Source organism: Uloborus diversus, chromosome 3 (assembly GCF_026930045.1).
Source record: "Uloborus diversus isolate 005 chromosome 3, Udiv.v.3.1, whole genome shotgun sequence".
Lineage (NCBI taxonomy): Eukaryota > Metazoa > Arthropoda > Arachnida > Araneae > Uloboridae > Uloborus > Uloborus diversus.
The window spans coordinates 68,241,185-68,263,634 of record NC_072733.1 but is presented as its reverse complement, the minus strand read 5'-3'; the positions used below and the strand labels follow the sequence as shown (position 1 = coordinate 68,263,634).

Sequence of the window (22,450 nt, the reverse complement as noted above, 5' to 3'; positions counted from 1 at the left end):
AAAATTTTAATTAGCTTAAGAATTTAGAAGCAGTTTTATTTTGAAACTAGCAGTACCCGCAGGACTTTGCCCGGAGAAGAAAATTAAAAGGTCATTTGATTAGCTTGTATATTTACAAATAACGGATGATGAATTTCTCGCCAATTGGCTATGTTCATTCGCTCTTCCCATGTTACGGTTCCATGTCATGATAATTTCGTAATTAACTCTTCCATCTTATGATAATTTTGCTCCGGAAACTGTTCTTAAAATTGAAATTTAAAAAAAAAAATCGAATTTTCGAAAAATCGCTTCGAGGTGCACACCCCGTGCTACAAACTATATTATATTTTACACTATTCATTCTTTGTAAAATATAAATAAAATCTTATCCTAACACGTTTCTTACCTTCCAGATGCAAATGGAACATAATCTCTGCCAAATCACTTGTTGACCGCGCATTTTCTAATGTGAAATACCGACTTGGAAAATATTACGTAAGAATGAGTTTGATCCCCCCCTCCCCAGGTACGTAGAGGCTTTTCCAACCCCCCTCCCCCTCGGGACCCTTACGTATTTAATGAATGGCCCCTTATATTCTACTATTTTCATTGAAGATAAATTAGCATAAGGTAATTTTATATTCTTCAAAAAATAAATGAACACCCATGTAACAAATAGCACTTATTAGAGATTTTGTCTTTTGCGCAGAAATAAGTTCAATCCAAAAAACGGGGCTTTTAAACTGCGAAATCAGCATGCAATTTCTGATTTAAAACGAGTCTGATTGAGGAGCGTAACGTACTCCTCGAGCGCAGCGCCATCTGGATTTTCCTCAGATCTGACCTCACTTTTTCCCCGTCGATCAGCACACTACTCTTTCTAGGCACTATACTTTGAACTCTCTAAACTAATTGCTTTATAGGGAATAGGATTAATTGCAGGACTTGCGGCCCTTGAATAAAAATTTCAATAAGCAGTTGCATCTCTGTATTACTGCAAAAGGCTGCCAATTTGAAACTAATTAAAGTTATTGATTTCTAAAGGTCTTCTTATATTATTATTTTTATGTTTTGTTAATTTATTTATGTTTAATAAAGTTTCATGGAAAATTGCTTGCCCGGGATTTTTTTGCCGCACCCTGTACATTTGGTTCGCACAGTCAGTAGAAACACAGTTTTGTGATTGAAGTTATGCTTGTTTGTTTTATAAAGAAGGAAAATAAATTCTTCACTAAGGTTTAAGCTTTTTTGCAAAAAGTATTAGTAAACGTTTTTGATCTATATGCAAATTATATTATCATACAACAACTTGCATTAAAGTTAGACGGTATTTTAACATACAAGGGGGGGAGGAGGATATTGCATCAGAATTTAAGACTGAGAAATTTCTAATCACTTTTTGCTGAAAATTTCAATTAAATTGAAAAAATTCCTTTTTTCAATTTTTCTGGAGCGGAAATAAAGCCCTTCGGAAAAAGAAGTTTTTTTTCCATTTTTTCGGAAATTTTCTGGTTTTTTTCCGACCGTTTTCCTCTCTAGTAGTACCATATCTAGTCTATTCCAGTCAGGGGAAAATATTGCAGAAGATTAAAGCATTTGGTAATGCAGGCAATTAAAAAAAATGATGCTTATAAAATTCTTGTTATTAACATTTTAAACATTAATTGAGAACTTCTAATATTCATTGCAATACTAATTTAGTTAATATTAAGTTTATTTGTATTTTAAATAAATTGTGCAATTTGTCAAGCACATACGAGGCAAAGTGGATGGAGCAAAGTGAAATATTTTGTTTCATTTTCTCACTCATTCATTTAATATAAATCACTTACATTTTCATTTATTAATTAATTTGTTTACATTACCTCATTAGGTAATTCAGTTATTTATTTATTCATTCGCTTATTTCCTTATTGATGCATTCTTTTGCTCGCTCATTTATTTTTCTTCATATTTTAAATGATTTATTCATTTAAATATTTGTTTATTGTTTCATTATCTTTTCATTTACTCAATCAACCTTTTATTTATTAATTCCTTCAATCAAAAATATGTTTTATAATGGAATAGAAAATATTTCATTAGAAAAAACTTTTTTTTTCACTTTGCCCCATGAAAAAAAAAAGGTGAAAATTTTCCACTTTTTTTTTTGAAGACTCAAATTTACTGTGAAAAAATAAAAATAGTGTTTCAGTGCAAGTTTTATTATAAAATAAAATGTTCTTTCTTTGTGTACTGTAACTTTTAAAACGAATTTCCAATTTGTTCATTTTGCAAAATCTCAGTCATCTTAACCATTTTACTTTGCCTTGCATTCCCCCACTTGTAAAGGTAGCCCTCCCTTCACTAGTCGACTTACGTGAATTACTCTTTACTGTTTTGAATATGATAAACCGAACATCAATGCTTATGAATGAATATCCTTAATTTTTTTGGAATGTTTCCAGTTATCTACATCAAAGTTTTATATTTCTCTTTATTTTTCATAAATTCTCAATGTTTTCTTTTACTCTTGCTACCAGGTAGAGAAAGCTTTTGACCACTTAGTAGAGTACTCAAAATGCATTGAGCGGAATATTCGTTTCCAAGTAACTTGTGAACAGAAAAACGGGATCTACCTTCGAGAAACATTCCATGTCCACCGGCCGTATGTTGCAAACATATCAATAGAACCAATATTTTTAGGAGATGCTTTTGCAGGTACTATCTTCAACAAAACCATACTATTTTTGAAGTTATTTATGTATTGTTTGTTTGAATGAAATGTTGTTCATCAATTAAAATATATCTTGTCTTCTGATGAAAAGTTATGAACAAATTTTATATTTTCAAGTTAAATTAAGTTGCTTTGCTATTTGAATGTGTTTTTGATACTCTGCTTTTACTGCTGGTATCTCTCACTTACATATTTTTGCAAAGATCCGAAAACTCAATGTGATTTGCAAAAGTTCTGTGAATCATCACTTGATTTTCCATTCTGTTCTATAAATTTTGATCTCTGACAAGTCTGTAACTTTTATGCTACAATACAATGAACTGCAACATGAATTTGTATTATAAGTAAAAATTTTAAGAAATAAAGAAGTTGTGCATTAAATTTCCATTAAAAGGTGAAACATCAAGTTTAAATTCTTAAATATTCTTTGTTGTAATATAAACCTTAGTTTTTAGTTCTTAAACCCCATACTTTTATTGGCTAAACCTGATCTATTAACTTGAAACATAAAATTTACTGTAAAACCCCTTATTATGAGGGTATTAGAGAACTAGTTTCCACCTACAATTTGTTGTTACCACTGTAAATAGAAACTTTGCAAATACAAATGTCACTTAAACTACAATGTCACAATGCAGTAAGCACAGGATTGGAGGATAAGTAACGTATATTTTCCTTTAAAATGAAGAGCTTAAAATACTGAAGTAGATAAAAAATGTTTAAAAAAATTTTTTAAATATAAAATTTCTCAAATTTGGGGGGGGGTTGGGAGAACAGAAATTTTTCAATGCATTTTTAGAAAAATAAAAGACATGGTGATAAGAAGATATTCAAGACTGATAAGAAAAAAAACTTTGAATGCGGGAGAGGTTTTTAATCAACGGTCCTATAGTATATATATTTGATTTTCGAGTGTTATACATCAAATAGTGATCTCAGAATGTAAAATCATCTCTTTTTTTTTTTTTTTTTGAACAATAGTTATTATTTATTTAATGAGTTAGAGATTTCGTAATGTTTGCATAGAAAAGAACAAGTGATACAGATATGAAATTTTAATTTTCATCAGATAATATTTCAATAAGTACTCTTCAGGCTGAAGTTTTTCCCTTTTGAAATAATAATAGACCATGATTCATTATTCAAGTTTTTATAATAGTAATCTTCAGTATGTATCACTTGACCCTAAACAGTCTAAGAAAATAAGTCTTCTTATTTCACTGTTGATGTATGTATGATTGTGAAAATAACAGTTAACATTTTTACCTCTGATTAACCTTACATTCACGTATGTTCCCTATATCCCCTCTTTAGTGGTTGAAACTGAATTTCATCAACTGTTTAACTATACATCTTCATCTTATGTTACCCATGCCATACTGAAATTTTGTGCTATTTTAAATGTTTTGGTATTTACATCAGTCAGTTTTCAATACATATTATTTTTTTAGAATGGTAAAACTGGTTTATAGAGCTTTTCTGGAGTTAAAATTATTTTCCTTATTATTAATTTTTATTACCTGACAATCTGTCTTTGCTTAGTTTGTTATAAGTAGTTGTTAGAATATTAAAATAATATAAACTACGGTATTATCCCACATTATCTGGCATGCCGGAAGAAAGCGAGGTTGACCAGCATGCCGGGAAATTTGAATTTTCCGGCATGCCTTATAATTTGAGGTTTATTTTGCAACAAAACAAAGTAAATTTCCACATTCAATTCCAATCAGAAAGCAAACCACTGTTAAGGGAAAAAAATAAATAAATCCCGAAAGTAACCTTCTTTCAAAAAAAAAAAAAAAATAATAATAATAATAATAATAAAATGTGCATTGCATATAATATGTGTTTATTTCTGGTAGGTCATTATTAATGGATTTAATTATATGCCAATAAAGTACTCAATTCAGAAGCAATAATTGTTATTGCAATTTGTTCATATTTTTATTAAATACTATATAATCCCGAAAGTAAAACCCCCTATCGATTATAGCCCCCCCCCCTTTTTTGTGAAAAATGAAATCATTTTATAATCCGAATTCCCCCCCCCCCCCCGTAACCTAAAAATTTTCTGATCATCTTCATTTGCAACTCCCTCCAAAAAAAAAAACCCATGGTGTCTACAGGCAATTTTTTACAACGAAAAAATTATGACAGGTTTTATTTAATTAATTTCTCACTCTTCATTAATATTAACTCTTATTTACTAATTATTTCTTTTCTGTATTCTAAAATTAATACCACTTAAAACAGTTATTATGGTTTATTTTTCAAAAAAAAATCTCGATTGTAACCCCCCCCCTTCCTGAAATTAACAAGTTTTGTCTTCAAAATAAGGGGGGGGGGGTACTTTCGGGATTTTATGGTAAATTATTTTAGGTTCCTTTTAGAGAGATCAGTTTAATTTTTATTTATTGAATAGCTATGGTAAATTCTTTACCACTGGTTTAAGGGTGGCAACTTACTGCTAAAATGCTTGCTTACTTAATTTTAATTCTTTTTTATAAAGTTATTTGCTATTAAACAATATTTTTCTTATTAAAGTAACAGTGACATTGTTAGTAAATATTTTTACATAATTAAACTTTTATTAATACTAATAAGATATGTATAGAACTTATATTCATTTTAAAGCTAAACATATATTTTTTTATAGTATATATTATTATTGTTTTCTTACCTCAATTTTTCCAACATGCCGGATAGGACCCGGCAAGTGCTATTGAAAATCTGGTGACCCCCGAATTTTGCGGCATGCCAGATAATGCGAGGTAATACGGTATAAATGAATGATTTTTGTTTTATTTCATTTTGAACTCAATATTATGCTTATTGAAACAACTAAAACATTTGTTTGCTTAGCATCAAGCAACTTGCTAGTAAAAAAACATATAAATAAATGGCTGTTAAATTATGGAAGATTCCTGTTAAAAAACATTGATTTCCGTGAAACACTTTTGTTTTCCATATTGATATACTTTCTATTGTAATGTGATTAAAATCCTACTTGATGCTTTTTACTTTCTCATGATATCTATTTTAAGTAAGCTGTGGTTTAAAAATCACCATTCTATAAACAGTTTTCTGAATTATAAAATCCTTGTTTAGAATACACTCGTTATTCACATACTCTGGATTTCCATACTTGCCTTATCAATTTCTCTTACAGTGCATGTGAGACATTCTGAGACTCATCTCTTCATTAATTTTAATATTTATTTCCTAATTATTCTGAGGATTTTTTCTTAGATGCAGAGAGCAAAATCAACTTCCAAATGAACTTGAAAATTACTTGTGATGCTACATGGGTGTTTGTTCCTGCCAACTTGACTCTTATGTATTCAGTTCGCTCCTTCAGTATCCGAATTGATCCATCTGGTTTGCCAGTTGGAGAATATTTTGCTATGGGCAAGTATTATGTTATGTAAATTTATGTTTTAGCTCATATTGTAAGAAATACTGTATTTTAATGTCTAAAAATGTCCAATTATCTGGTTAATTTAATAAAAAATAGGAAAACATTAACCATTATGAATAATACACTGATGCAGGTGATGTGTGGTTTCATATTCCTTGCTAAAAGTTTTGACAATCAGTTTACGTCATGGTTTGATATTCAGTAGTGCTAATTTCTTTGCGTGCTACAACTTCACTAATGTCTCAAGATTTTGCACTGCAGTTTCTTAGTCGGTCAATCCTTTTCTGGAAAAACACTCTCTGTGCTATTGGTGCAATTCTAAAAGGCTAGGAAAGGGTAAGATAAATGTACCAATGGAAATCTTCTAAAGAAAGAAGGCATCATGACATGTTTTGCACTGTTGTTCACATGTTGTGAGCAGGACCTTTTATCTTTAACAGACCTGACTGACAAGAAGTTTTTTCATTTCTTTTCAAAATTATGAGCTTATTCTCATCGAGGCATTCAAATGATATTTGATTTTATTATGTACCATAAGATGGGGTAACTTTGGGACACTTTTCAAAGTTTTACTCAGTTCCTATTTTTATTTTCAAAGTAAAAATGTTTAAAAAATCAATGATCTGTCAGTTGAGTATTCTTCTTACAAGATCTGGCAAAAGAATAATTCTAGTTTCTATGGCATTTCATAAAATTTGTTTTTAATTTGTCCCAATCTTACCCCCATTGACTGGGGGGTAACATTGGGACAGTGCTTTATCCTCATTAAAAACAGTAAGCAACAACGGAATCAAAGTATTTATCCAGGACAAAGGGGATGACGATGACATCAATACATTACCAATTTCTAAGAACAACTTTTCCACTACTGGTGATATGACCCTTCCGCCTCAGAATATAACCAAGATGTCACCTTAAAGATGATATTTTTATTTTCTAATTACTGTCAGTCCATATTCCATATAAATACTTTCAAAATATGATTAATAATAATGTAATAAAAACTATAATTACAAAAAGGTGCTGCCGGTCAGCTACATTTACCTTATTTCTATTATTAAAATTTGCATTATCCTGCTATGCTATAGCATCATCACATATTTATTTCAATAAGAGTAACGAATTTGAGTACATGTTAGAACTTCATAGTTTTTGATTGCTTGTCAGCTGAGTGTCGCTGTGATTGGGCATAGGCTTCGTATTTCTTTGGTATCAGGTTTGAATTTGCAGTTCAAGTGTTAAGTCGGTGGATTTTCAAGACACAGAAAACCGTCAGGGGTCCTTGTCACATGATTGCTGCACAAGATCCCTTGAGCGCCTGCTTGGCACAGACACTCTGAGACAAAAACAGGGTGGCGACAGATCAGGGAGATCAGGGAAAAGTCAGGGAACTTTATTAATCAGGGAAATATCAGGGAATTTTGAGAAAATAACAAAAAAATCAGGGAAAATTGATTTTATGAAGAAAAATTTTTTTTTTCTTTACAAAATTAAGTACTCTTAATTCCCCACCCATTTTCGGTCAAAAAAAAAACAGTAAAATTAATGAGGTGCGGATATACACTGCCTCATATTTGTGCATCTTTTTTCCTCAATGTCAAAGTATTGAATCTTACTTATTAAAAATAGGATTTACTTCCTAAGATTGATTCTGTGTTTGTTAGGTTGTTTATTTTACCTAGCTTGAAATTTCCTTTAATGCTTTCAATGCCTATTCATTCAATGCCTGCGCTTCATTAATGCCTTAGCTCCTGTTGGGGAATGTGTCTTTACCTTAAGTTCATAGAACTAAATAAAAGGTTTACAGAACCCCAACATCAAAAAGTCGTGCAGTCTGCCAGTAAGAAATAAAACATACTCAAAATAATTTAAATAAATAACATTTATTAAAAATATCACAGTATACAACAAGAAAAATTTGTTAAATACCAAAATTAATTTAGATTGTAAAACCCCCCAATTATCACAGAAATTTCAAAGTTAAATTGTTAAACAAACACTTTTAGAAAAACGCGAAACATCTTAGAAAAATTGTAAAATGTCACCTTCCTGCGCTAAATGCGCATGTTTACATTGCTGAAGAATTCTGGACAAAGCGTAATCGAATTGTAGATTCATCAAACTGTTCCATCATTCACTGGCCGATAGGCTTGCTTGGTTCTAGAAGAACCTTTTCATATACCGGAACACCAACTTGTGCACACACTGGAATACCACCGGAACCTTCAGGGAATATAGTTGGAACATCCAGGAAATCCAATCAGGAAGGTCACTCTGTAGGACATCGATGATTTCAAACTGATGACAGTTCCATTCCACCATAAGAGCACTGGTAAGTCAATCCAGGTATAGGCCAAGTTTAAGAATTAGTCTTAGTTGCAATGAGCTACATCATTTGATAATCTCCCGCAAACACCTTCAGCAATGGTGACATTTTCCCTCCACAAAAGGGAGTAATTTAAAACATTTTAAACAACAATTAACACTGAGTAAAACTTATCTCAAGCCCTGCTTGAATTCAAAAACGTTGCATCAACAACGGCTCGAGCACGCCGCAACTTCCATCAACGACAACCAAGCACTTTTGCCAAACCGTCAAAGACCAATCCCTGATTGGTCAACAAAAATGGCAAGATGCGAATGGGGAGTAAACACAAACAATCAAGTGAGCACTGAAAATATTTCGATCAATCTATTTATACGTTCCATGACTGCGATACGTCATCCCATGACACACCCTACTTTGCATTGGAGATATACATCTCAACTATTCCTGATTAAGTGATTTAACAATCTTTCTATTCGTTCTTTCGGCTCAAAGTAGCCAAAAACATCTCAACCATCGGGTGTTACGTCATAGGATGATTCCGATGTTGCACGATCATGCCCGAATCAATTTCTGTTATCCGCCACTGGGACACAGGACGCGGAGTGGCAAAAACATATCGGAGGTAAGTTTCAAAAAATACTTTAACATTTGTAATTAAATTAAAAGCGCTCCAAGATACTGAATAAAGGCTTTTAAGCCCAACAGTTCCTTTGCCTTTATTCTATTGTCTCGAAGTAATTAGCGTACTGTAATCACGATTTCAAGAAGAAATCTTTGGTTTTTGAATTAGTACTATAAAATCTTAAAAGTTATTACTTCTTTCTGTTTTTAATTTAATTGCTAAAATTGAACTTTCAATAAAAAACTTTGTTTTTTGCCGTTATACTATTTGTTGTCACCGCAGATTATGAAGGTTTTCTTCAGACTTAAGTGATTCTTTAATTTTATAACCAAGTTGTATTCTTCTTTTATATATTTTGAAATTGACTAATTGCTTTTTTTTTTCTTTATTTTTCTTGCTTTTCAAAGTTGTTTGTTACCAAAGCAATCTAAGGTTTTTTTCGTTACATACTGAAATCATTTGAAATAGAGTTAACTTGTGTACTAAAGCAAATATCTTAATTTTTTTATTGTTAAAATGCTGTATTCATTCATTAAAACCTATGTTCTTGAGTAGAGAAAAGCTCCCTATGAATGGATGTCAAATGGTTTCATCTGTTTTGCATAAATATGTCAATTAGTTATATAAGAATAACAACATTACTTCTGTTCTTTCACTATTACTTGTTATTCTTGCAACAATTATTATAATGTTTGAAAACTTAGTTCAAAATGATATTAATTACTTTTTAGTTCTATCATAAATACACATATGTTTTAAAGAGTAATTTTAATAGTTTCTTAAAATTCTTATGCTACGTGGTTTCTAGAAGTAAACCACTGGAAGTAAAGTTTTTTTTTCTTTTTTAAATTTTCTATAATCTTTCCATGTAGAAAATATACTGTTTTGTAAGGTTTTTTTCCCCAAAACATTTGACTTGATATGTTTTTTTAAAACCATTTTATTAAAAAAGTAGCATCTTTTTAAAATATATCTTTAGTTAAGCAACTTTACACAACTTAAAACGTTTAAAATACTGCATTTTATACCAACATACAATGGATTTCAAGTGGAGCAAAAAAAGGAAACCATTATCATTGGTAACGTAAATCAGGGAAATTTGGTGAACTTAATCGGGGGAATCAGGGAAAAGTCAGGGAACTTTTTTTCACAGTTCCTGTTGCCATGCTGAAAAAGAACGAGATATTTTTTTCTCTCGAAAAGTATTGGTTTTCAAGAACGCGTACCTAAAATAACACAGAAAATGTGACATATATGTATGAAAACAATTTCACAATAAATTTAGTTAACTTTTACTTTTATTCGGAACACATTTTTCCTACCGTTTCCGAGATATAATCGAAAGCCACAAAATTTCGCTCCCACTTCTTACCTTTAACTCCCCCCCCCCCCCACCGCCGGGGACTTTCAGTATATTTACTTATTAATTACTTCTAAGAAATTTCTTACTAAGGAAATGCTAGCTTTCTGCACTTCCTCAGTTCATTTTCGTTAAATAATGCAATTGGGTATGGAGCTAATTCATACTGCATAAACGTAATTCTGAAAACCTTCGTCCGATTTAATGGTCAGGGACTGTTCATAAATGATGTTACGCTTTTTCTCAACATTTTGACCCCTCCCATTTGTCACAAAGTACTTTTCATAAACTAATTTTTATAAACACATTCGTATTAAAAAATGCTTGATGTCACACTTCTTACTCTTTCCCTCCCCCTTGTCACAAAGTCACAATTTTACGACCCCCCAACCCTAATTTTATGACACCCCAACCCTTAAACATCATTTGAGTTGTAGTAATCCACAAATACTTCTTTATTGTCCATCAGGATTGTCGAATTCATTGAAGAAAGATTAAGTGTGCGATCCTTTCGAGTCGGTTTGAAATTTGTGAATGGCAAGTGTTCCATTTTTTGCCATGACATTGCATGTTTGAAATTCTATAACTTTTGATTGGTTGAATAAAATATAACAAAGTAGCATATCAGACTGAAGGAAATTTAAAGCTCTACAACTTTGTCATTGACAATTTTCATGAATACTGATTTTGAGAGGCACCAGACGATACCATAAATAAAGTCTTTTTCCGCGACAAACACTTGTGCTGCCATCTAGTAATAGAACAACAAGTTAAGTTCTAGCTTATTATAGTTGATTGCAAAATTAGCGGAAAAAATATTGACTGGAATTTTGTTAAAACTATTTTTCGAGTACGAAAGTGGTTAATTAAGGATGAAAACTTTTTATCCTTTCTGCAGCGAAGAGGGGATTAATTCTGTTAAAATCATGAAATTTGATAACTGAACAAGTTCGTTAGAGATTTTTATAAGTCATTACAAAAGCAATGTAAAAAATATGATATTTAATGCAGTTGTATAGATCATTTGAAGAGCCCTAAAAAGATGTAATAGATAAAATAAAGCTTGCGATCCAAATTATTTTTTTTTCAGCGGAGACTGGAGGGGGGATTAACGAGATTGAAAAGAAATGTAAAATGAAAATAAAGGATTTTTTTTTTTTTTGCCTTTTCACTTCTCTTTTACAATTAGAAATTTTTGAAACAAATCATTAAAATGAAAACAATTATATTTTAGATTGTTCGTGGACTAAAATTAAAACAATGACACAGGTATGAAAATTATCAAACGTTGTAAAATGATCAAAAAAAAAAAAAAAAAAAAGAAAAAAAAATCAATAGCACAACAAAATTTAATTTCATGATAATTCAAAATTTTCTCACTACAGTGATCCAAAAATTAATATTAATAATCCTATAAGGAAAATACGGCAAAAATTTAAATGAACATTTAAGTTTTACTAAAAAGCATAACTTTTAGTAATGAAAATATCATAGAAAATAAAAAGTTTGATATTTTTCCTGAAAGCAAAACAGAAAATGGATGAATTAAATATAAAATAGCAAATTTGCTAAACTCGTATGGAAGTGTTTCGGGGTTACAAGTAACTCCTTTTTTATTTCAAGAAAAATGTCAGCTTGCAGATTAAAAAACTCTACCTTAGTCCATTGTCTCTGCTCACGTCTTTTCTGCAGTAAAATAATAATAAAAAAGTTCCCCCATGACTTCCAAACATGTGTCAGCGAGTTTTTACCAATTTATACTTGGAAAAAAAAATCTTTTGTTGATACTTTTTAGTATGTTCTTATTTTCCACTAAACCATCAGTGAGCACAAATAATGCCTCAGTATCAAAAATAAATAATAGAAATTATAACACACCGAAATGAAAAAAATGCCTGAAACATAATTAAACAAATAAGTTTTGCTAATAAGTATTACTTTTAGACATGTAAATATTATAACGAAGCAAAGTTTCAAAATTTTCTGCAAAGTAAAAATAATTAAGCAAAGTAAGAGAAAAAGCATAAATCTACTAAAACTCTCGGGCACGTGTTTCGGGGTTACAAGGAACCGCTTTTTCCTTGCAAAATAGATATGAGCCCATGAATTTAGACTCGTGGCCAAAAAGCGATCCCCCCCCCTTCTTTTGTAAGTTTAGCTGAAGTTCCTTTTGCCTGATTCCCCCTCCCCGTTCCCTTCTCTGTGCATCATTCGAAAACCAAAAAACACAATTTTCTTTTCACATGTTTCAAGAGTTCCCTTTTCATTTAAATCATTTTCTTCAATCACCTTACATAATCATTGAAAAATTCCTGAAGAGATCATTCAATGCAATTCATATTTTTTCCCTTCGATGTATCCCAAACACACCCCCTTTCCCTGAAGTTTATTGTTGAAAATCGTTGTTTTTCTTCTATTTTTGTTTTTAAATGAATAATCACCTACAATGTTTTCTTTTTCTTTGTATTATTAGTTTTATCTGCGCTATTTTTTCCCCCTTATGGTTTCGTGGCGCGCATTGCCCTTTGACCAATCAGCACAGTGCATTTCTGCTGAGCTTTACTTTAGCGGGAATATTCCTCGTAACTCCGAAACACGTGTCCGAGAGCTTTAGTAGATTTATTTTTATTTATTTTATTATTTTTTTTTTACTTTGCTTAATTGCTTTTCTTTTCAGAAAATTTTCAAACTTTGCTTCGTTATGATATTTGCATATCCGAACGTAATGCTTTTTAGCAAAACTTATTTGTTTAATTTTATTTCAGGCATTTTTTCTTTTCAGTGTGTTATTATTTCTCTTACTTATTTTCGATACTGTGGCACTCCTTCATTCTCTTTGAGCTCACTAATAGTTTAGTGTAAAATAAATACTCAAAAGTACCATGTTTTTTTTCCCAAGTATAAATTTGCAAAATCACGCCGACACGTGTTTTGGAGTCATAGGGAGCTCTTTTTTCAATGCAGAAAAGATGTTAGCTTATTTATGTACAGACAATCGACTGGGGCGAAGTTTTTAAATCCTCAAGCTCACATCTGCTTTGAAAGGAAAAAGGAGTTCCTTGTAACCCCGAAACACGTTCCAACTAGTTTATGCAATGTTTTGTCATTTTGTATTTATTTATTCATTTGTTTTCGTTTTTGCTTCAAGGCTGATTTTCAAACTTTTTATTTTTCATGACACATTACTGAAAGTTATGTTTTTTAGCAAAATTTATTTGTTTAGTTACATTTCAGGTATTTTTCTTCTTTTCAATGCGACATTTTCATTCACTTTCAGCTCACTAATAGTTAAGTGGAAAATAAGGACTAAAGTGTACATGTAAAAGTTTGTTTCTTTTTTTTTTTTTTTTTTAAGAATTAATTTGCAAAAACTCGTGGCACGCGTTTTGAACTCAAGGGGAATACTTTTTTTATTATTTCATTGCAGAAAAGATGTGAGCTGAGACAATCGACTGATGTAGAGTTTTAAAATCCGCAAGCTCACATAGGGTTCCTTGTAACCCCGAAATACATCCGTACAAGCTTTTGCAAATTTATATCTTTTTATATTTATTACTTTATTCATTTTCGCTTTCAGGTAAAAGTGTCAAACTTTTTATTTTCATGATAAAAGCATAACATTACTAAAAGTTATGTTTTTTAGTAAAACTGATTTATTCATTTATATTTCCACCGTCTTTTCCTAAAAAAAAAGGGGGGGGGGTATTACTAATGTCAATTTTTGAGTAGTGTAGTAAGAAATGTTTGAATCATCAAGAAATAAATTCTTATTGTGTTATGGATTTTTGTTGATCATTTACAACGTTTGATATTTTTTATAGCAGAGTCCTTATTTTTATTCTAGCAAAAAAAAAAAGAAAAAGCTTTCTTCCTCAATTTTCGTGTTCAAAAAACAGTTACAGCAAAATTTCCGTCAATAATTTTTCGTTAATTTCGCAGACAACTGTAACAATGTAAAAGTTAACTTGTTAACGTATGACTAGATGGCAGCACTCAACATGCGGAAAAAGACTTTATTTATGGTATCGTGGCACTAGGAGTAAATGTTTGACAAAAAGAGAATTTTTCCGAAAATCATCGATTTTTCATAACATATACCCAGAATATTATTGAAAATTTGACAAATATGTGTAGAAACAGTTTCATAGTAACTTTATTTAGCTTGAAATTTTATTTTAAACGCATTTTTTCCTCCATTTCTGACATTTTCTCGAAAAACCCAAAATTTTCTTCCCCCCTCCCTCCCACCTTTAGCTCACCCCCCAGGGTTGGGGACTTTTAGTATGTTTACTTACTAACTACCCCTAACAATATTCTGAAGTCAAAAATTATCGCATATTCCATGCACACTACACCCCTGTTTTGAGCACTCATTGACTGGACTAAATGTATTTTAACATAATCGATCCTGTTGTTGCTCGGAATGCATTCTTTGCTTCTCTAGAAAACATTCTGTTAAGTATGCTAACAGATGAAAAGGTGATATCAGTGAGCTGGGTATTCATAGAATCCTAAAGGCTAGAGCGAGTGCATCTCCGATAAAAACTGTGTGTGCAGATTCCGTATCCCAAAGCCTAACTCTGAGGTGGCAGATTATGTTGGTTTGATAGACTGGAAAATTACACTTGCAAAATTACATCCCCACCAGTTCTCCACAACCTCCCTTCAGATGATCTATGAAATATGTTGATTGATGGAGTTCCATGCGAAAACTGGAAGTTCATTCAATTTCATTGCCACACAGAGACCGTTGAACGCATCATGAAGCTGGTTTTAAAGGCATCAAATCAAGTATGTGGCCAAGAGAAAAGGGACAGGTACATTTATGCTGTTTTAAAATCACGCAGCAATATACCAGCATTTGAGCGTAAAAGTAATTACAAATTACAATAATACATGATGTATCTATAACTCTAATTACAAAGCTTCAACTGCATACTTCAAACTTTTATAATGCATAAAAAATAAGCTTTCAAAACCATTTTGTAATTTTTTCCATAATGAATAAAAATCTGTATGACAAAGCAGTTCTGATCTTTTTCATACCTCTCGATGAGATTTTCTAACTCTATAAATACTTTGATATCTAATTGACCTTATTTCTACACGCAATTAGATTTTAATTAAAGACCTTCTAAATTTTTAATTTCTCTCCTTTGCAATATAGATGTACAATAAGAAAAAAAATCATTTTTTTGGGCTATTTTAACTGAAGTTTAAGTCTCTTGCCAAAATGGAAGACATTAACTCAGAGTCATAAAATTTTGCTCTGACATTAGGGTTAGGAAGACACAAATTTTCTGCCCTAAAACTAATTTTTCTACAGATTTGAGAATATTTTGGAAATTTTCTCTTATTTGTTTTTTTTTTTCTAAAAATCTCTGAAATTCAAGCCTCTTGCCGGAGTGAAAGACATTCACTCAGAGTATTAAAATTTTGCAGAGTAATGAGTGTTAGAGAGTCGCAAATTTTCCGCACTAAAGCTAAGTGCTCCAAAGAAATTCAATTTTTTCGACCCACCCTACTGTATACACATGGATAAATACCGCCGCAAGTGATTAATATAGAAGTAACCATGGTATTATAAATTTTGTTTTGTCACCTGTGCATTGTAAGTTTTCATCTTTTCACAGGGTTACTTTGGGACTGAGAAATTTTCAAAGTTAAAGAGCTACACGTTCACAGCGATCTTTTGCCTTCAGTTGACAAAAACTACGCTTTATAAAGTGTTTAAATAATATAAGTTATGCGTATCTGTGTGTTTAGTAGCATTTCAAAGCTTAGTTTGCTATAATATCTGCAATCTTGAGTTTTACACATTAAGCACTGTAAAATGGGGGAACCTTGCTCCTGTAGGGATAACATTGCTCCAAAGTTTTTTTACTGATTTTCGAGGATTTCAGTGACAAAGTGGTTGGAAATGGGGAATTTTTTTCAACTATGTAGAAGGTAACAGTAAACAGGTGGGCAAGTTGCCAATTCGAGACCAAAAATCAGTAAAAAAACTTACGCACTTTTTGGAGCAATGTTATCTCTACAGGAGCAATGTTCCCCCATTTTACGGTAGAATATATCGCTCTTATGTTATTGTTATCAATTCTGGTTTAATATACAGTGAAACCTGTGTATAACATTTTCTGTCTACAACAATAAACCTGTCTATAATGATATTCTCTTTGGTCCCAGCGAAATTCTGGTTTGTCTAATATATTGTCAACCTGCTTATAGCAATAATCACATTTCAGATGCACCTGTCTGTAACTATAACAAATAACTTCTTTTTTTATTCTTTTTTTTTTTTTTAATTTCCAGTATGTTTGAAGTTTGATTTTAAAAAAGATGGATTCACAGTGCTAACGAAATGAGTTTAGGACAAGGGGGTGGGGGAAGCAAAACTGTACTGGAATCCTGTTGACTATGGATAAAACAGGTTGATGCCAAGGAAAAATATGGAATTTCTTTTTCAATCATCTACTTTTTTTATGTAAGGAAAAATTATTGAAAGAGTAGTCTGTTTAAGTAAAGAGGAAAACAAACGAAAACGACTGAAAGGGACCAATTTAATGTCAAAATCGAACAAACAGTTACAGTGTAAAGATGTTCCTAATGGTGATAGTAACTTAAAAGTCCTCTTGTCATATGTATGTTTTATTTACATTATTTTTTTATTACAATTTTTAATTTAATTCATTAGGAAAGCATAAAATTACTGAATGATTAAAAAAACCTATTGTTAAGTTGCTGCTTGTACTTTCATACATTAATTATATAAATTTAAACAGGGACAAGTAAGTTAGATTTCTTTATAAATAAAACTCAATGTATTACATGCATCTATACTAATAATATAAAGCTGAAGAGTTTGTTTGTTTGAAAACGCTAATCTCAGGAACTACTGGTTCGAATCTAAAAATTCTTTTTGTGTTGAACAGTTAATTTATTGAGGAAGGGCTGTAGGTATTTTTTAAAAAAAATCAGATTGACTGAAATATTTGTAATTACAAATTAAATGTTCAATTATTTGTTTAGTTCTATGTATTCCTTATTGATGGCGGGGTAAGTTAACTCATAGACAGGGTGCTACGCTACTATGGGACTGTTGTGGTCAGCAAACTGATTTTTGAATGCGTTTTTTTTATCGATATTCAGGTGCATAATTTGATTTTGTAAGAATTTTCTATTGTGTTTTATTTTCCTTATTTCTTCAATGTTTATTTTTGCTCTTATAGTTGAAGATAGTTACTTATCTAAGTAAAAATAATTTGATTTGTCGTATTCCTCAATTGTGATTGTTCTTTATAACGTTTTTATTATAGTATTGTTTATTTGACGAAACATTTTAAATTGCAGAAAAAACCCGCTTCATTCGCTAAAGGGCAGGGTTACCATAGCATGGTTGTTTGGGGCGTCAAGGGATGAACTATACAGTTAATGGATTAGTTTGAGTTTTAAAGCTACTGTTAAGTTTTTTATGTGTTTTTGTGAATAGTTTTAAATTTCAAAGATACTTTAATAGGTTTTTTTTAAAAAGTTGTGTATGTATTTTAGTTGAAGAAATCATTCGTTAAAGGGCAGGGTTACCATAGCATGGTTGTTTGGGGCGTCAAGGGATGAACTATACAGTTAATGGATTAGTTTGAGTTTTAAAGCTACTGTTAAGTTTTTTATGTGTTTTTGTGAATAGTTTTAAATTTCAAAGATACTTTAATAGGTTTTTTTTAAAAAGTTGTGTATGTATTTTAGTTGAAGAAATCATTCGCTAAAGGGCAGGGTTACCATAGCATGGTTGTTTGGGGCGTCAAGGGATGAACTATACAGTTAATGGATTAGTTTGAGTTTTAAAGCTACTGTTAAGTTTTTTATGTGTTTTTGTGAATAGTTTTAAATTTCAAAGATACTTTAATAGGTTTTTTTTTAAAAAGTTGTGTATGTATTTTAGTTGAAGAAAACTGATTATTTCACATCAGAAGGTGGGTTGAGAGATTTTTTGTAATTCAACAAACTTCCTTTAAATTAGCATGGGCATCGTTATGCGGGTACTGCTAGTATGATACGTAGGTGTAAATTTCTACATAAATGTTCAAACTGTCTATAACGATAACATGTCTATAACAATTTTTTTTAGGTCCCAACCCCAACAATATTGTTATGGACAGGTTTTACTGTATTTTGATTTTAAATACTCAATTTGTTTTAGTTTGATACTTTTTGGTTTTAGTTTAGTACTTTTTGGTGTTTTATCTGTGTAAAGTAATCTTTGCCCCGAGTTTTCGTTATTAGAACCCATGTTCCTAATAATACTAAATCGTTTTTTCTTGCTAAAACTGCAGAAAACAGAAGTGAAATTTAAATGTTCACTTGGTTTTATTTTTTCTTACTTTTTGTGAGTCATCTTATGAATGCAAAAGCTGTAGCAATTCAATCATGAAGGAAAAAGGAGTTTTACGCTAGGTTTACATTCTAAGAAAATGCCTTGCAAATCAAAACCAAGTAAATAAAAACTTAGTAATAAAAGTGTTAAATTTGGGCTTAGGTTCCATAAATAATAAAAATACTTCATTCTAGTGATAGATAAATGTGTAATAAGTTTAATGTGTACTTATTTTGATATATATCATCGTCTCAGAGCAACAGTAAGATATCTTAGTATTATTCCTGGGATTAGATGTCTTAGTGTTGCTCTAATGCGACGATATGCGCAATGTGCGTAAGAATATATGAATTTTCTTTTGTCACGCATTATTTTTCTCTGCAGTTATTTGCGGGGCCTTAACTCATCCATGATCACTGATGTCACTTCCATGATGGGGTCTTCCTTTGCTAAGAAATCAAAAAGATGATTTGCCTTTGTCAAGGAATGACTCAAAATTTTCAATGTGAAAACTTTTGATTGTACACAACTTTTTATCTGTTTGCAACGTCGCATCAGCATAAAATCAAAACTCACCCTCATAAATTGAAATTAAGCTGTCAAATCTTAAATCGCGTATAATCAAATCCGAGTAAAATGAGGGTCTACTTTATTAGGTTTTGAACCTTAGGGTGCCCTTATTTGGCGCACTTAGGCATACCTAATGACGCTATGGAGATAAGGATAGAGATGTACTAGCGTAGCATGAGAAAATTCTAATTCTTCAAAGTGCTGTGAGTCGAAAAAAGTTTGAGAACCCCTACCTTAAGAGCTATCTTGTTGTCATCATAAAATCTTTGAAAATCGTGATTTTTCAAAACTTATTGACTCGGTCAATTTTTGTAGCAGAAGAGTGATTTTTTTTTAGTTTAAAATGTTAGCGTGTCAAGAATATTTTACTAAATATAATTGCTGAGACTGGGAGACTTTATAAAAAGTTAGATTTTTAAATTTTTCAAAATTTCATTTTTTGACAAAAATTTTATTAATTTTAAGTTTTTACTTAATATAAGGATTTTTTTCCAATTGAAACTATATGCTTATCTCTAACGGTTTAGAAATTAACTATTGAACCACAATTAGGATGGGCATCCTATATATCATATTTGTTCATAACATAAAAGTTCATTATATTATATGTAATATATTTTTTTAAATAAAACTAATAAATGACTCTAAAAACAATTAAATTTTTGTACCTTTTTTTGAAGAATAACACTTGTACTCATGTACTGAGTTTCAAAAATACTAGATACCAGTTGGGTATTTTTGGTCTCACATTGCAACTACTAGATGTGACAACAAGCAATGTGCAACAAAGTTTTGTCGAGAGAACAAAATATTGTGTGAGAGAAATTAGCATAAAATTAGTCCCTTGAATATGTTGAAATATTCAGTAAATTGTTATTACAAGCTTTTCCAATTAAAATCCTCTGAAAGTTTGTTTTTTGAGGAATTTCAGGTTTCAAGAAAATGTTCTACTGAGTTGTGCAATTGTTCTAAGAGAGGCTCTAGATATCTTAAATGAGTAAATAAGGAAGCATTTTGATGTAGTTTTTACATTTTTAAAGTTTTATTTTTGTTGTTTAGAGAGCTCTAATAAATAACTATTTATTGGGTGAGTGCAAAAGTTCGTGCGGAGTTTCTGAAAGAAAGTCATACAGTGATTAGGCAAGTAAAACTCTTTATTCAATCGATGATATATTCTCCATCGTTGTCTATAATCTTCTTCCAACGTTCTGGCAGCATACGGATGCCTCGATCATAAAAACTGCGTGGTTTAGATTGGAAGAACGAAGACACGACGTTTTGTAAGGCATTCAAAGAGTCAAGTTTTTTTCCATTTAAATGATTTTGAAATGACCGGAATAAGTGATAATCCGATGGTGCGATATCAGGAGAATACGGTGGATAAGTTAGGACATCCCATTTCAGGCTGTTCAGTTTGCGTAGCGTCTGTCTTGAAACGTGTGGTCTAGCGTTATCTTGATGAAAAACTACGCCTTTGCGATTTGACAAACTCGGACGTTTCTGTTTGATTTCTCGGTTCAGATTAGTTAATTGACGACAGTACTTGTCCAAATCAATCGTTTGGCCGGCGGGGAGAAACTCAAAATAAATTATACCCTTGCAATCCCACCAAACACAGAGCATCACCTTCATCGGGTGCAAACTGGCCTTTGCCATTGCGTCACCATGTTCACCTGCCTGTTTCCATGTTCGTTTGCGCTGAACGTTGTTGTACAGGTCCCATTTTTCATCGCCCGTCACTAATCGATCCAAAAACGACTCGATTTTGAGCCGCCCGAGTAAAGATACTGCAGCAAAAATTCGCTGGATTTTGTTGCTCTCGGTCAACGAATGAGGCACCCATCTATCGAGCTTTAAATCAAATCCGATTTTTTTAAACGCCGAAAAGCGGTTGATCGGTCAACGTTAAATGCTTTAGGAACTTCCTCTGTTGAAATTCGTGGAGTATTCTGAACTAAAGACCGCAAAACGTCGTCATCAATGTCGGAAGGTCGACCTGAGCGTGGCTCGTCTTCCAGCTCAAAATCTCCGCAACGAAATGTTGCAAACCATTTTTCCACAGTTCGTTTAGCTGGTGCTTGATCTTGATAAACGTCTTGAGTGTTTTTTACGGCTGCTGCAACGTTTATTCCCTTCCGAAACTCGTAAAGCATAACATACCGTAAATGCACTTTATTAACACTCATTTTAAAAGTAATCTTTCTCAAAGCAGTTTGTATCTGCACAAATTAATTTGGTTGGAATGAAAGCTGCACACGTCACCTTTCCAATGCCAATTCCTTCCAATTACGTAGAAGAAGTGGTATTAATGACAACACGTTACGCCCGTTCTAACGCCATCTATTGCAACTCCGCACAAACTTTTGCACTCACCCAATACTTATGTTCTGATTGTTTGAGCTGAGTGTCCTACTTATGCTGTTTACAATGTTTTAAAGTAAAAGTATGGATATTATTATTATTTTTTTTTACTTAACTATAAAAATTTGGTTTGTTTTTCAAAAAATGTTTCAAAATAATAAAATTTTGTACTTTATTTCTTTTACAAGATTGACAGTTTTGTGCACTAGTGTGTATTCATGCAATTAAAGACATGTTTATTCTACTTATGTTTTTCTGATTCTCAAAGCTTTTCTTGCAGATCAAAGGTTTTGATAGTGCTTGTATTGAAAAGGGTCCAGTATTTCACTTTCCTGTTACAGTCTTAATAAGCAGAAAGTAAGTACTTTGAATTTTAGTAAAATACACATTAATCTATTGGAAATGTGTTTCAGTTTTGAAAGGAAATGTTTTTTTTTCTTGTTACTTAGTATCTCTCATTACTTTCATGGACTCATTTTTATGTTCTACTCTTTTAGACTTGTTTACAATCACATTTTATCATTAAAGCTCCATAAGATTTTATTTTGCTATGATAATCTTCTTGAACTAAAAAAAAATAATAAGATACTTAATTATGTAGCTCTTAGAGCTGAGCTTTCATGCTTGATTTCAGCCTAAATTACAGTAGACCCTCATTTTACACAGGGGGAGGGAGGTTAGGTTCCATGAAATTGGTATGAAAATAAGGGTTAGATTCCAT

General features: G+C 31.5%; 1 protein-coding gene across 1 annotated transcript in view; it reads left to right on the top strand.

Annotated features, from left to right (window-relative positions):
• The window catches only part of LOC129219203 (tripeptidyl-peptidase 2-like), a 299,058-nt gene that overhangs the window by 114,246 nt on the left and 162,362 nt on the right, over window positions 1–22,450 (top strand). The window contains exons 14-16 of the mRNA XM_054853529.1: window positions 2,505–2,682; window positions 5,948–6,117; window positions 22,010–22,086. Coding sequence (XP_054709504.1) covers window positions 2,505–2,682; window positions 5,948–6,117; window positions 22,010–22,086 — 425 coding nt within the window. The remainder of the gene's footprint in view (window positions 1–2,504; window positions 2,683–5,947; window positions 6,118–22,009; window positions 22,087–22,450) is intronic.